At 35.9% G+C, this 15266-nt stretch overlaps 1 protein-coding gene across 6 annotated transcripts in view; it reads right to left on the bottom strand.

Moving 5' to 3' along the window:
• The window catches only part of PKP4 (plakophilin 4), a 146399-nt gene that overhangs the window by 45263 nt on the left and 85870 nt on the right, over window positions 1-15266 (bottom strand). For 4 of the 6 annotated variants that reach the window (XM_088146588.1, XM_088146585.1, XM_088146584.1 and 1 more), the window contains 5 exons: window positions 15196-15230; window positions 10250-10381; window positions 9957-10147; window positions 8266-8818; window positions 734-925 (listed from right to left, as the gene is read on the bottom strand). In XM_088146588.1, coding sequence (XP_088002714.1) covers window positions 734-925; window positions 8266-8818; window positions 9957-10147; window positions 10250-10381; window positions 15196-15230 — 1103 coding nt within the window. The remainder of the gene's footprint in view (window positions 1-733; window positions 926-8265; window positions 8819-9956; window positions 10148-10249; window positions 10382-15195; window positions 15231-15266) is intronic. The other 2 variants (XM_088146589.1, XM_088146587.1) reach the window with 2 other exon arrangements.

The following is a 15266-nucleotide window of genomic DNA, read 5'->3' as shown; positions in this document are numbered from 1 at the left end:
GTACGAACATTTTTGAAATTCTATATTAAATGAGAGTAAAATAAAGAAACTATAAAACAAAAAAACAAAGTATCAAATATAAACTAGATGTGCCTTAATAAATATACAGTATAGTACTATAAGTAATTTTCAGAATGTGACAATTTTGTTTCCTGATTTTTTGAAAGGCTGCAGAAGGCAATCTACTGATAGCATGATGTAACTGGAAAAGGCATGATCAAAACCTTTTGTCTGGTTTTTTTGCCCTTTTGGGAGACTAGGAGGTCCAACCCCCTGAAAAACAGGCTGAAATTGAGCCATTTTGCTGTCAATTCCAGCAATGTGATCAAAGAGTGCCAAAGAACCCAAGGGTGCTGGTGGCTGTGTGGGGCACATGGGCTCTCCCATCTTTATATTAAAAAAAAAAAGTTAGCAGCTGTACCACTGTTGCTGCAGTTATACATACTAGTTGCACAGTCAATACTGTGAAATGAGTAGGATGTTGAACTAGAACCAGGCGATAGTTTCAACTCCGTGGTTTGAAGCTCACTGGTTGACTTTGAGTCAAATTATCTCTAAACCAACCTACCTTACTGTGTTTCTGTGGAGGGGATAAAATTAAAGGACAAAGTGCTATATGTCCCATATTAAGCTTCTGGAGGAAAGGTAGACTATAAATCTAACCACAACAATAAGAATATAATGCTGCTACATATGCTCTAGGACAACAGAGGTATAACCATTTCAAATTTACCTGAGCCAGTTCGATATAATGCAGTTTGGGATCCTTGGTGTATATCACCTGTTCCATGGCTTGGACTGTGGTACACTGGACTATAATAGGGTCTACCTTCATAAATGGGGGTGATGTGTAAATCAGGAGATACATTAGAACGTAGCTCCTGGCCAAGCTGACTATGTTGACTAGCATATGAACTCCTTAAGCCTAGGAAAAAAAAAAAAAAGGCAATGATCAGGGTACAATAATTACCATGAGTAATCTATTTTTCTCCCTCCAGGTTTTTATGAGTGCTGGAAAAAAAATCACAGGAAAAATTCACTGCTCAAAAAAAGGGAATACTGAAGCAAGCAGTAACTACTTTAAGGTAACTAAATTCATATCCTGACTTAAAGACTTTTTGAATGGTGGCATCCTGTTATTTATTGCCCTGTGTTGCTTCTAAAAATTTCACTAGATACCTACTAATTCACTTGATTTTGAATGGACTACCCAAGTTTCTTAATCAATTTTTCCACATGATTTAGGATTTTATTTTTCTCTTTTGATCTTCTTGTTTTTATTTGTATCTAAAGTGAAAATTCAGATCCTCTCCTGGCAATTTCTCTTTATCTATAACCCTTATGATTTTTGTGCTTGTTTAATCTTTCATCCATTCCTCAATTTCATTGTTATCCAGATCTTTGTTCCTTGTTCAAGGTGACAGAGAAATAAAGTATCTGAAAATGTATGTACTCTAGAGATATTATAATATTCTGTTTACTATGTGGAGCACTGCCTGAGATTTGGAAAGTGATCCCTTCCTTAAAGTGATCATTCAAACATAAATCAAAAGTTGTCCCTTAGCCATATACAATGCAGTACAAATAAACTGCCCACACTGGGAAGTGCATCACATTTACTTCATTTCCAATTCTCTGATTTTAAGGCATATGCTTGCTGATCCTTTAAGCTATAAGAAGCTTTCTTCACAGTCCGACAGAGCTTCACTGTGTCAGAAGGTTCCATGAAAAACCTTTCATACTCACACCTGCATCCTTTTTTCTGAAATGTTTACTGGCAGTATTTAGCATTTAGGCAGTATAAGTGCCAGAACTTCTTGGTTTTTGGATGGCATGGTAGGTGCTGCTATTATTTAAAAACAGGACTTTCTTGTATACCTCAGAAGTCTCCTGGATTTGCAAGAAAACCTCTTCTGGCCTTTCTCCCCCTTTTTTTGGTGGGGTTGCCTGGCCAGATTGTCAACATACAATACTGATGTACTGTTTCAATAGATTGAGTGAAATAAACAGTGGTATAAAGACAGTGAGAATTTGGAAATATATAATAGCTGTACACTTGCCACATAATGAACCATTTCCCAAAAAGTGTAAGTTAAATGGTCAATTTTCTGTTATTTTTTTTCATAGATCCATATGGAATTGCCTGGCAGGAGGGTAAGATGTGAGACTGTTAAACATTTAAACTTTAAAGTGCATATGAGAGGCTATGCTTACTTTACATCTCACAGCACAATTTCATTCTTCAAGCAGGTGAAAAAGCAGCCTTGCAACTGAATATGTTATTTAGCTTCAAGAACATGCACTTCTTAGGTGGTTCAGAAGATGTCTGAAGATAATTTATCTCACTAAAGCCATTCTGTGAGGTTATTAAAGAGTTCTGAAATAAAATGTCATCAATATTAAGACAGGTAACTTTTTTCCTGTAATCTAAATGAAATAGCAAATGCCCTGAAGAGGTTCTTGGAAGTCTAAATGAGACTAACAAATTTAAAATGAAATAGATACTGAAGCAGAGATACTGAACAGGCAGAATGAACATGGAGGTTATTGTGCTTACTCTTAAAAATCAGGTTAGTTACTTGGGTGCAACAACTACCTAGCATTGTCTCCTGGATGTTGAGTAGCTTCTGTGACTTTCTGTGACTGAGACACAGATTTTCCAACTTCAGTTAGTGTTTCCTATTAGAGAGGTTACTATACATTGCAGTCATTAACTGGGCTAACTTTGCTCTGTAGAAATATTTTAAATCATTTCTATTCTGATAATCAGGGTTGATGGCTACTAACTTGGAAAACTTCCAAAGGATAAATTCATGGAAGGCAGGCCCTTTGAGGCTTATCAGCTTGAAGACTTAATATAACTTTTATACTGGGACAACATGTCTCCAAGTATTAGCTGCAAGAGAATATCAGGAAGAGAGCATCATGGCTCCATCTCCTGCTTGTAAGCATACCAGAAGTATCTGGTTGATGACTGCGAGAAACAAAATGCTGGACTAAGATGGGCTTTGGTCTGATCTAGCAAGGTTATTCTTATATTCTTATAACAGACTTGTACAATTAGGCTATTGTGAGATTGCTATATTAGAAAACATAATTGATTAGGATACCACCATATTTGTTTGTGAAACACGAAGAATTATTATATACCACTCTTTCAGGATCTTTTCAATTAAATTAGCATCTAAATATCAACTGACACTTCCAGAGAGGGCACTCATGCCCTCGTGACCTCTGGTCTGGATTACTGCAACGTGCTCTATATGGGGCTGCCCTTGAAGACTATTTGGAAGCTTCAACTGGTACAGAATGCACCTGCAAAGGTAGTAAATGGTGTTGGATATTCAACACATGTAACACCACTACTGTGTGAGCTGCATTGGTTGCCATTGTGTTTCCTGATGCAATTCGAGGTGCTGGTTGTCACCTTTAAAGCCCTTCATGGCTTGGGACCAGGTTACCAGAGGGACCGTCTTCTCCCAGTTGTTTCTACCCATCCAATTCGGTCCGGCAGGTTGGGCACGCTACAGGTCCCATCAGCCAAGGAATGTCGGCTGGCGGGGACTAGGAGGGGTACTTTCTCTGCCATAGCCCCTTCGACTAGGATGTCCCCAACTCTCTTTGCCTTTTGTACGGCCTTGAAGACCTGGCTATGTGCCCAGGCCTGGGGCCCCGAGTGTGTTAAAGGCCCCATTTCCTGGTTATATTGATATCAAAGGTTATAATTTTTCTTGGCTGCTACGTATATATATATTTTGTATGTTGCTTGTATTTGGTTTTAACTACTGTTAAACCAAATTTAACTACTGTACTGTTAACTACTCAGCTGCCCACTTGTCTGAGATGGGTGGCCATAGAAATCGAATAAACAAACAAACAAATCCTTGATCAATATAAACCACAGTGTTAATTCTACAAAAAAAGAAATCCTATTATAATGCAAGCATTTTTTTTATTTTGAAATATATACTTGCTGGCTATATTTAACAACAAATGAACTCTTTTTTCCCTCTTGCTTCCTTCTCACTTCTTCTGTTTGGTTATAGTCTGCTAGAGTCTGAAAATGGATAGCTATATAAAGTCTTCCTCTTAATCATTTGAAGATTCATACTTTGTGTTCCAAATTTAATAAAATAAGAATGGTTCAAGTATTACACACAGGGAATCCGAAAATGCATATTATAGTAATAACACAATGACTTATCTAATAAAAAATATACACAAAAATAATTCTGACAGAAATATTTATGGTTCTTCTTGGGCTTTGTACCTTAGTTTGCTCATATTTCTCTTGAGAATCACTTTAAAATGAAGAATTATGGATGCGTATCCTTCTTTAGTACTTATTTTTATATATTATTGTAATAAAACTGATCCCTTCACTGTAATGAATCAATGAATGAATAAGGATTTTGCAGGCAGGGGAACTTCAGGTATGCAAAACTTTGTCCACAAACAACTGCTATGGTAGGGCATTAAATTTTTCTTCTGTAAAGATCAGAAACCATGTGCAGGAAATATGAACTGATGCTCATTATTTACATTTGATGAATGCCTTCTGCGACAGATTGATACTGTTTAATATTGTAGCATTCCATTCCTTCAATCCCTAACATGTCTACTCAATTTGTGCCAAATTTTCAGTGTTATTCTAAGATTCTCCCTCCTATGAAAAATGCCTGTTTCAACTTAAATCACAAAAAATCTGCAATGTTTGGAACAATTAAAATTGGTAGTAGTAAGAGATATTGTATTGTACATAGAACACATTTTCCTAATCTGACTACAGTGAACTATATTTTAATTTTTAATGCAGAAAATAAGCTTTCCTAAATTTAAAATTACTTCCTTGCCTCTCTGCAAGATGATATGAAAATGTGATTAACTGCAGAAGATTTCTTCAGGACCTTTGTGGAAATTAATTTCTATGAGCCCCATACATGGAAGTGGTCTTATCCAAATTTGGTGAAGTAGTTCAAATGATCAGATATAGTTTTCGATCGAGGCAGGGAAATTAATAAATTAAACAATAAATATAATCCCAATAATTATTTCAATTATTTTGGGATAAAAAAATCCCACACACTTCCATTTACTAGACCAGTGTTTCTTAAAGTGTGGTCCTGGGACTCCTGGGGGTCCCCCGAAATCCTCTCAGGGGTCTGCAAAATCAAAATTATTTGCCAGCCTATGTTGAAAAATAATACAATGTTAAAATCCCATCAAAGAATTGTGAGAAGCAGAAGTGACAGCGAATGTGTCAATTTTAATTTTTAGTACAGTAAATATCAATAAATATAACCCATACAAACATAATTTTAAAAGAGGAAAAGGGTCCTGAGAGAAAAAAGTTTAAGAAACACTGTACTGGACCACTGATCTCAATAGAAAAAAAGTATAAAATTAAATGAACATTCTGTTCTGGGCCCTTAATAAGGCCTCAGATCCACTGCAAAATGTTAAATACTCAAATTATTATTGAACATAATAATATTCAGAAAGATTCTTGATATTTCTTAGTATGATAATTAAATTGGGAAAGAATATTTAGATACATTCTGAAAAATGAAAGCTAATGCTTTATTGTTAATACCCTTTCAGATTAATATAGAAAAGCAAGAGGACCAATTATTAAATTTGGATTTTGCCATTGACCAGCTTGAGCACTAGCTGTACAAAGGTAACACATGAATAGAATAATGATATAAATGGCCTATCTGAAGTAATTAGATACAAGCAGATAAGAGGGCAAGCCATGCCTATATAATAATTAATTATTAACTACATAAAGATTTAAAAATCTTAGAAACCTCCATTTAACAGATTCTTATTTAGCAGTCTTCAGATGCAGCAGATAAATTTTCTGTCTGAATATCCCCCCGCCCCAATATGATGGACAAGCCCATCGCACCCAAAGTAGTCCAGATGAGGCAATTAAGTATGTTAATTTTATGATATTTTATCTCATTTGAGATTTACGTCATTTCTGTAATGATGTCATTATGTAAATGACATGAATTGATGTGAATTACATCATTTATTTAAAGACATTGTTATGCAAATGGAATAAATTACTGTAAATTATATAATTTGTGATTTGACAGACATTTGGGAGTAACAGATGCCACCTCCCTACAACTAGTCTGTTAAATCATGGTTTCTATGAGACATTAATTTGTATTGGAACTGTATTTCACAATTTCAGCTGTCATACGTGAAATAATTATACACAGATCTATGCAGATGGATATTTATTTTAATTTATTATTTGTTTTACTGGTGCTGCTCCAATTATTGTTTTACTTATATGCTGCTCCAATTATAACTGACTCTGGGAAGCTTACATACCTGATTCTGTAAAATAAAGATAAAAATATACAGGAGAATTAAACAAGGAATAAACAACTCACAATTCTTTGGATATCTTACTTTAATATAGAGATGCCTGAAAGAGACTCATTAAAACCAGTAGAGATTTTTCCATAAAAACTACCTTTTTTAGAGTTCTCTTTTTTGGACAAAATGAGCATGATGCAGCTAACATTAAGTACTTAAACACATATACATATTTTCCATTGAAATTTGCTGAATCAAGCACAAAATATCAACTTTTCAGTATTTCTTATTGACATAAGATAAATTTAAACAACTTTTCAACTGCTCAACTGCCATATTGTATTTCTTAGCAAAATCTGTAAATTTATCCATGCCAGTTTTATCTGTTTTGAAAAATACCACTGTATAAAAATGGGTTAATTTCAGAATTTTTGTATGAATTAATGTTTAACACTTCTAAATGTTATAACAGTAATCTTATGAAAGCATTTTAAATTGAAGCATGAAAATAATTTTATACTGAATTTATACTAGAGTTATGATTGTGTTGGGGCAAAAGGATAGAAATGCATGCCCTGTTTTAAGATCTAGCTAGACATTTTCCTGGAAGGTAATGGTGGTGCCAATGTTATCGGCTTTTCATGCCAGATGAAGATCTGATTTTTTTACTCATGGATTTGACAATTCATGTCTATGTTTCACCATGCCTTTGTTCTTTAAATGCCTCCCTGTTACTAGTTCATTATTGTTTTATATTGTATTTTTAAGTAATTTATTATTGATTTTACTTGGTTCTATTCCTTTAACTTTTTTTTTGAATGGATTGTAACTTGCCATGTGAGCCAATAGATAATGGGTGGGCTACAAATATTCCAACAAATAAATATTCAGTTTGCTACTAAAGATAAAATCATCAACTGCTAAAGTAACGTATCAAAACCACCTGATTTGCCCAAATTTTTTTCCTGAAAAAGCAGCTTCTATTTTTTCTGCCTAATTCTCAAAATACTTTAGAATTTCTTTAGAACAAAAAATAGTGGCATTTTCATCACTGCAGAGCAGAAGTGGTGCTCATGTTTTTTTCTCCCAAGTTTCATATTTCTCCATCATTCTGCAGCCTCCCCGGCCTTCAGTACTTCCTGATCTGAAAAAGTCCCATGGGAGGATCACTTGTGATATATTTGAGATTTAATTGAAGATTAGAAAGCCAGGGAAGCTTTATTGTTATTATTGTGTGTGTGTGTATGTGTAAGTATTAAATGTATGAACCCTATGGCCAACCAATGAGAATTCCATCAAAATGTTCTTCTTTGGAAAAAGAAAATGTGAAAAACATTTTTCCCCATCAAACTGACTGAGACTTGAAAATATAACAGAAAAGTTTTTTAAGCATAGTATTACTAATTAATACTAGCCAGGATAAATACAAACTATAAAGAAATATTATACTGTACTTCTTTTCCTCTGATTCCTAAAAAATGCTCTGTGAGATTAAGAGATTCCTCATTAAAAAAAGGCCCTCTACAATGTGATTGTCACCTTTTAGGCCAATTGAAACAGTAGGTTTTATTTTTACCATGAGTTATTTAATTAGAGTATAACCTCATATGCAATTAAATGCATATTTGTAAGATCTGACATATATTTACAGCACAGACATATTAGCACTTTTATATTATTTCAGATTTGGTTATTCTTTCTTCCCCAGCTTGAAATTCCATTCTTACTTAGAAGAGAAAAAGAACTGAAAGTATGCAACCACAGTAGCCAATTGTTATTATTTTTAAGTAAAACATTTCCTTTCTTAAAAAAAAACAAACTCAGTTTCAGAAAAAGAATTGCAATAAATGTTTCTGATGATCCCATTTGTCATTAATGTAACATATAATTGCACAAAATTTTAAGTTGTGTCTTTACCTTTTTACTAACCTGTAAGGCTGTCTGGACGAGGTGGGACCATTCTTTCATAGATATCATACTGTTGTGCATATTGCTCAATGTCATGAAGTGTCCGTTGTAAAGATGTTCCCAAATGTTGTGGAACAGCAGTCATCCCAGAACGCTTTGGTGATGAAGATCCAACTTGGGTTAAGGGTGGAGAGGCTACTCTTGTCTGCGTGTCATTTATTGTGAGAGGTGAACCAACTCTGACTGAAGGCTGGTATTGGGGAGTTCCTCCATTGGGGTTGGTTGATTGCCTAGATGTTATTGAACCAATTCGGCGCACTGCTACTGGTGAGGCAGGCCTCTGTGTAGTAAATGGAGATGCTGCTCTTTGAACAGGTAATGTTGAGAAAACATTAGAGCTGACAGATCGTGATTCAGTAATAGATGGCGAACCATAGCCACTTCCTAAAGAAGTTCTGAGTGATCCCCTTGAAGGGGAAACTCCTGTAGTGGTTACATATGAGGGAGATTGGGCCCTTGATGGAACAGAACTTACACGTCTCATGGCTCTGTTGGAAGCTATGTTTGGTGCTGTCTATTAAAAAGGAGAAAAATAATAATATCAACAAAATAAATTTAAGTGTAAAGATTAAGTGAAAACCTCATATACACACTTGGGATTAGGTCCTATTGGATGCAGTGGGAAGTACCTCTTAACAGGACTGAACTCTCAGTTTCTCCCAATGAAAAGTAAAAATACTTTACTTTTGTTGCATTGTGTCTAAAATATTGTTAAACAAGTTTGTTACAGCATACATCAAGAATGCATTCTTGGAGAACACTGAAAAGTCTCTACTTGAGATCTTCATTAAACAGAACAGTATTTTTCAGGTTTCCTTGAGAGAGGCTATAAAGATAATAACACTGTAAAATGATTATATAATTATAAAATTATAATTTTGTACAGCTGTAACTTTAGTTTAACTTTGTTATCTTTTCATAACAAATATAGTCTCAGGTTTATGTAGTTGACCTGTTTCATACAAACTATAGTTATTACAACCTGATCCAACACTAACAGTAAACAATGGTTTTGTTGTGTTTATTTTGTTAATTTTTTGGGGTAGTTATGATAAATATTCTTGTGTTGTTTCATTGTTTTTTATTTGCATAAATGTTATGTGATTGGTTTATAATCTATGGACCACTGTGGCTTAAATCAAGTATACTATTATATTTGATAAATTATATTTATTTACACTATATGTATACTAAGTTATAAATCTGTGGGCTTTTCTTAAATGCATGTGCACACACACACACTTTCAAAATTTAAAATTCAGTACTGTGTGCACCTTTTCAATTGCTGAGATATTTTTCTTTTTAATTAAAAATAAATTGAGTAAATGTTGTAATCCTAAAAATATCGGGCGTCTTATATGGCAGAATAGTACCCAGTGACCGAACATATTCTTCCTGCACTCTGCCCATCCTCCATATCTGTTCAAAAAAAGCTGAGGCTGTGAAGAAAGAAAGTCCTATTATACTAGAAATGAGTGCCCTGTGGGCAGGAAGAAATCAATATAATAAATAGCAGACCTCTACTACATGACTTAGGGCTTTTTTCTTATAAAATACAGAAATATCTGCTTACAGGACAACAAAGCAGAACTATCTGTAAATGATCAGCAAATGGAACATTGAATGAAAAAGGTGCTGAAATTTAGCTGTACCTGTACCAAAGCTTGTCCTTCAGCTCGTGAACTTCTCACTAAATGGTTGTTATTTGCTCCTGCAAAGGGATGCTGCTGTCTGTTCTCTCCTTTTCCTGGGTTCTGGCTGTTATGGAAACTGCCTACTTCCTGGTACCCACTATCAGAATATGAATTCATCTGTGTTGAACTTCTAGAGTTACCAGCTGATCCTGCAGATAGAAGTCATTTACAAGACTAGCATTATTACAAATTACAACAAAAAAGTTGCTAAATTGAAAAACTTCAGATTACTTAAAGTTTATATAACAGACCCTCACTTTCATGGAGCGATGTCTGCTCTGGAGAGTAGAGATTTCCTTGTTCAGGCTCCGTTCCAACATGATAAGAAGTTATAGGAACACTCTCAGATGTTCTGAGTTTATTTACACCTGTGTTTGGAAAATCTGAAAACAGAGTTTTATTAGTCAATAAAAAAAGCTTATATACAGTACTGTGCAAACGTTTTAGGCAGGTGTGAAAAAATGCTGTAAAGTAAGAATGCTTTGAAAAATATATATTGTAATTGTTTGTGTTTATCAATTTACAAAATGCAAAGTGAGCAAACAGAAGAGAAATCCAAATCAAAATTTGGTGTGACCACCCTTTGCCTTCAAAACAGCATCAATTCTTCTAGGTACACTTGCACACAGTTTTTGAAGGAACTCGGCAGGTAAGTTGTTCCAAACATCTTGGAGAACTAACCAGATCTCCTGTGGATGTAGGCTGCCTCAAATCCTTCTGTCTCTTCATGTAATCCCAGACAGACCTGATGATGTTGAGATCAGGGCTCTGTGGGGGCCAAACCATCACTTCCAGGACTCCTTGTTCTTCTTTATACTGAAGAGAGTTCTTAATGACATTGGTTGTCCTGCTGCAGAATAAATTTGGGGCCAATCACATGCCTCCCTGATGGTATGGCATGATGGATAAGTATCTGCCTGTATTTCTCAGCACTGAGGACACCATTGATCCTGACCAAATCTCCAATTCCATTTGCAGAAATGCAGCCCTAAACTTGCAAGGAATCTCCACCATGCTTCACTGTTGCCTGCAAACACTCATTATTTTACTGCTCTCCAGCCCTTTGGCAAACAAACTGCCTCCTGCTACAGCCAAATATTTCAAATTTTGACTCATCAGTCCAGAACACCTGCTGCCATTTTTCTGCACCCCAGTTCCTATGTTTTCATGCATAGTTGAGTCACTTAGCCTTGTTTCCACATCAGAGGTATGGCTTTTTGGCCACAATTCTTCCATGAAGACCACTTCTGGCCAGACTTCTTCAGACAGTAGATGGGTATACCTGGGTCCCACTGATTTCTGCCAGTTCTGGGCTGATGGTACTGCTGGACATCTTCCAATGTCAAAGGGAAGTAAGCATGATGTGTCTTTCATCTGCTGCATTAAGTTTCCTTGGCCGACCACTGTGTCCTCAACATTGCCAGTTTCTTTGTGCTTCCTCAGAAGAGCTTGAACAGCACATCTTGAAACCCCAGTCTGTTTTGAAGTTTTTGCCTGGGAGAGACCTTGCTGATGCAGCATAACTACCTTGTGTCTTATTGCTGTGCTCAGTCTTGCCATGGTGTATGACCTGTGACATGAAACTGCCTTCCACAGCCTCACCTTAGTAGTAGAGTTTGGCTGTTCCTCTCCCAGTTTTAAGCCTCCTACACAGCTGTTTCCATTTCAGTTAATGACTATGCTTCAATCTACATATGAAATTGATGATCATTAGCACCTGCTTGGTATAATTGGTTCATCATACACCTGTCTCTAATCCTACAAGATCCCTGACTTTGTGCAAGTGTACAAAGTGTACAAGTGTAAGAATTGATGCTGGTTTGAAGCCAAAGGGTAGTCACACCAAATATTGATTTGCTTTAGTTTTTTCTTCTGTTCACTCACTTTGCATTTTGTAAATTGATAAGCATAAACAATTACAATATATATATTTTTGAAAGCATTCTTACTTTACAGAATTTTTTCACATCTGCCTAAAACATTTGCACAATACTGTATACCTATCTATACATTCATGACTTTATTCTACATAACATACCAACAAAGATAGTAAATATGGCATATTGTCCGTATGAAACAAAGTAATTGTAGGTAACTGTGTGATAGCAATAATTTTGTATGCAATATTTGAATCTGAAAAGTGGTCTGTCTCTGCAGACAGTGTTTTCTTCTGACCTTCAAAAACAGAATACCACACATTTCCCATGTAGGGAAATTCAAAAGCAATGACTGGAGAAACTGTCAGCTGCTTTGGTTCTCCTAGAATAAAACCAATGCGCATTCCTAAAACTCTTTTAATACCTTGAATGATACCAGATGTTGAAGGTATTGGATTTGTAATCAGGAACTCATTAAATTCCAGGTCATCTTTTTTTCCTTGTTATTATAGAAATATTAAGAGAACTAGGGCTATCAGATCTGGAATGCAAAAATCTAGTCTACCTCATGATGGAAGAGAGGTCGGATTATCTACTGGTCATCTGAATTTTTGCAGCCCAGATATGCTGGCTGCAAAAATCTCTTATTACACTTCTTGTTTTGGTACTACAAGAAATTTGAGGGTTCTCTGACACATACGATTTGGTCATGTCCATCGATGGCTCCTTTTTGGTTTCAAGTTGTTACATATGTTGCATCCTGTCACGTGGTGGTCAATAGAAGTAAAAATAACAAACAGGATATACCCTGTATAAAAATATCCCCCTGTCCACCCCTTCCAACAAGAGGTGGTGGTAGAAGTCATGTAAAACCTCCTGCACTGGGACATGACATTAGGTAACAACCATATCTCTTTGCTCTGAGAACTTAAGGGAAAATGGACTGTATATAACATTCTGATAGATTACATATGTTAAGTTTTTTCTCCAAATAATTTAGTGATATTGGATGAAGAAACTTTTGATGCAGTAGCTAGAAACTTTCTAGAACTCTTAAATGAAATGCAGTTGAAGGCATCTGCACCAAAATGCACAAAAATAAAAGAGAATGGAGCATCTGTGAATGAGAGTCTTAGAATCAGCTTTTTGTTTGTTAGTTATTTAGATAATGTTTCCTTAACTTCACAGCTTAAAACAATTAACAATAAGCAGCTCAGGCACTTAGCACATAGAAAAGAAAATGAATGTGTGTGGGGTCAACTTATATATGAAGGAAGCACTGTTATCTCTGAGTGAAGCAGTATGTTAGAATTATGGCTTTGACTTAAAATATCCACTTACTGTGAAACAGGCAATGGCTTACAATTTAGGCTTATTTATATATTTATCTGAATTATAACCAAGGGAACAGGGAAGGTAACAGACACTTAATACAGAAAAATTAAATGATGTTTGTCCTGCAAACCTCAGTCATAAGGAGTTGTTTGGATCATTCACTGCATGGTGAATAACTTCATGATATTCACCGTAATACACAATTCTTTTATGTCAAAGACACTTTCAGGTAACCTTTTTTTAGTATGATAGAGAAGTATTTACTAGGTTAACTTATCATTAACTGTGTCACATGCTGCATTCCCTGCAGTATTGGCTAGTTTTGGCACATTTTGGCCAGTATGCCACAACAGCAACTAAAGCCAAGTTATCCCAAACACATTCATAATATTCTATGCATGTTAGAATCACTAATCTAGAGACGACCTTACAAGCCAATATACCATTGACTGTGTTCTACCATCTCGAAGGTATGTGCAATGTATGACACAGTCAAGATGCTACATGGAAGTAAGAGTTGGCTGAACCAGAAGAAACATAATGGGAAATTGGACGAAGTGGGGAAAAAAAGGTAGAAGTAGTCCACACTTACTGACTCCAACTAGAACCAGCAACTCCATCAATAAGCAGTGTGGTTGTTAAGTGAACTGTCATGTGACCATGTTGACTTATGACCTCAGTTCTGGCTGCAGTTAACTGAATCACATGTGGTCGTTAAGCATGACATCACATGACCACGACTTGTGACTTCCTGCCAGCTTCCCCATTGATTTTGCTTGTCGGAAGCTGCCTGTGAAGGTCACAAATGGTGATCACACGACCGCAGGAAGCTGTGACTATTGTAAATGTGTGCCGTTTGCCAAGTGCCTGAATTTTGTTCATGTGACCATGGGGACAGCTACAATTTCAAGGACTGGTCGTAGGTCTCCTTCTTCAGCATCATTGTAATTTTGAACGGTTGCTGAACAAGTAGTCGGTAAGTGAGGACTACCTGTACTGAAGTGTTTATGTGAAAACAAGAAGAGATAGGGTCAAGAATGAATGGTGCTGAATGAATGTGAAGTGAGTATGAAAGTTGAGCATATAAAAAAAGTATATCAGATGGTTTGTTCACATACAGAAAATGATTGAGAACTGAAATATTTAAAAAAGTATATGAAAGAAAAATGAGTAGCTTTAATTTTTTTGGACTAATATTTCTTACTCCTTTTCTACACTTTGCATAATGTTGCTTACCCTGAAAGGGAAGCTATGTCATATGTCACAATTAGATTTTAGAGCGCTCCTTTGTGTTGGGGTGGGGGGTAGGAACTTCATCTGAAGAAAATAGAAGTATGAAGAAAAAATATATTTTTTCTTTCCCTTGTAAGTTCCATGTATGCAGTCACAATCTGTGGGAGCTTTCATATTTTCATTTTCCCTTTCTGCTCGCTCTGCTGGGATAACAGCAACGGCTCATGGGAGATAGGGAAGAGAAGGTGCTGAAATCTGGGAACAGACAGGCTAGTGGGTTATGCTATGTTGGGGAGTGGTGGCGGGTGGGAGGGGATTGGGAAGGTTGAGGGCAGGTGGGTTGATGGGATATGCTGTACTAATAGCTGCTGAATGGAGGAGGGAAGAAAGAGGACAAGATGCACCAATCTTGCCTTCCACGCATTGTTATTGTTCCTGGCTTTTCTCTACTCTTCCCCTCCATCCCTGAACTACTTCTGAAAGGTAGAGACCTATATTGACCCATGCACAGTCCAAAGAACCCTCTTTTCTTTTGTGGACAGACCTAAACATGGATGTTTCAGTTAGGGCATGGATTGCATGAAAACAGTATTACTGTATACTGTAAACACAATAGATCATGAAAGGAACATTTTGCACATCTTAAAATATTATAACAGTTTGCATTTAGTATAACTTATATCAGTGTGGTTCAGAACAGTTGGGTTAATAAGAAAACAATGAATTATGTAGTCATAAAAGCAAAACTATACCTGCAGATCTCCAGGGAAAGGACTTCTCAGTAGAACTGCAAAAAAGGAAACAAAGAAACCAAATTTAATTC

Source organism: Python bivittatus, unplaced genomic scaffold (assembly GCF_059951505.1).
Source record: "Python bivittatus isolate LINGU-HERP-01145 unplaced genomic scaffold, Pbiv_v1 ctg000480_np1212, whole genome shotgun sequence".
In the NCBI taxonomy this organism is placed as follows: domain Eukaryota; kingdom Metazoa; phylum Chordata; class Lepidosauria; order Squamata; family Pythonidae; genus Python; species Python bivittatus.
Note: the sequence above shows the minus strand (reverse complement) of the source record. Positions and strands in the feature narration are given on the sequence as shown.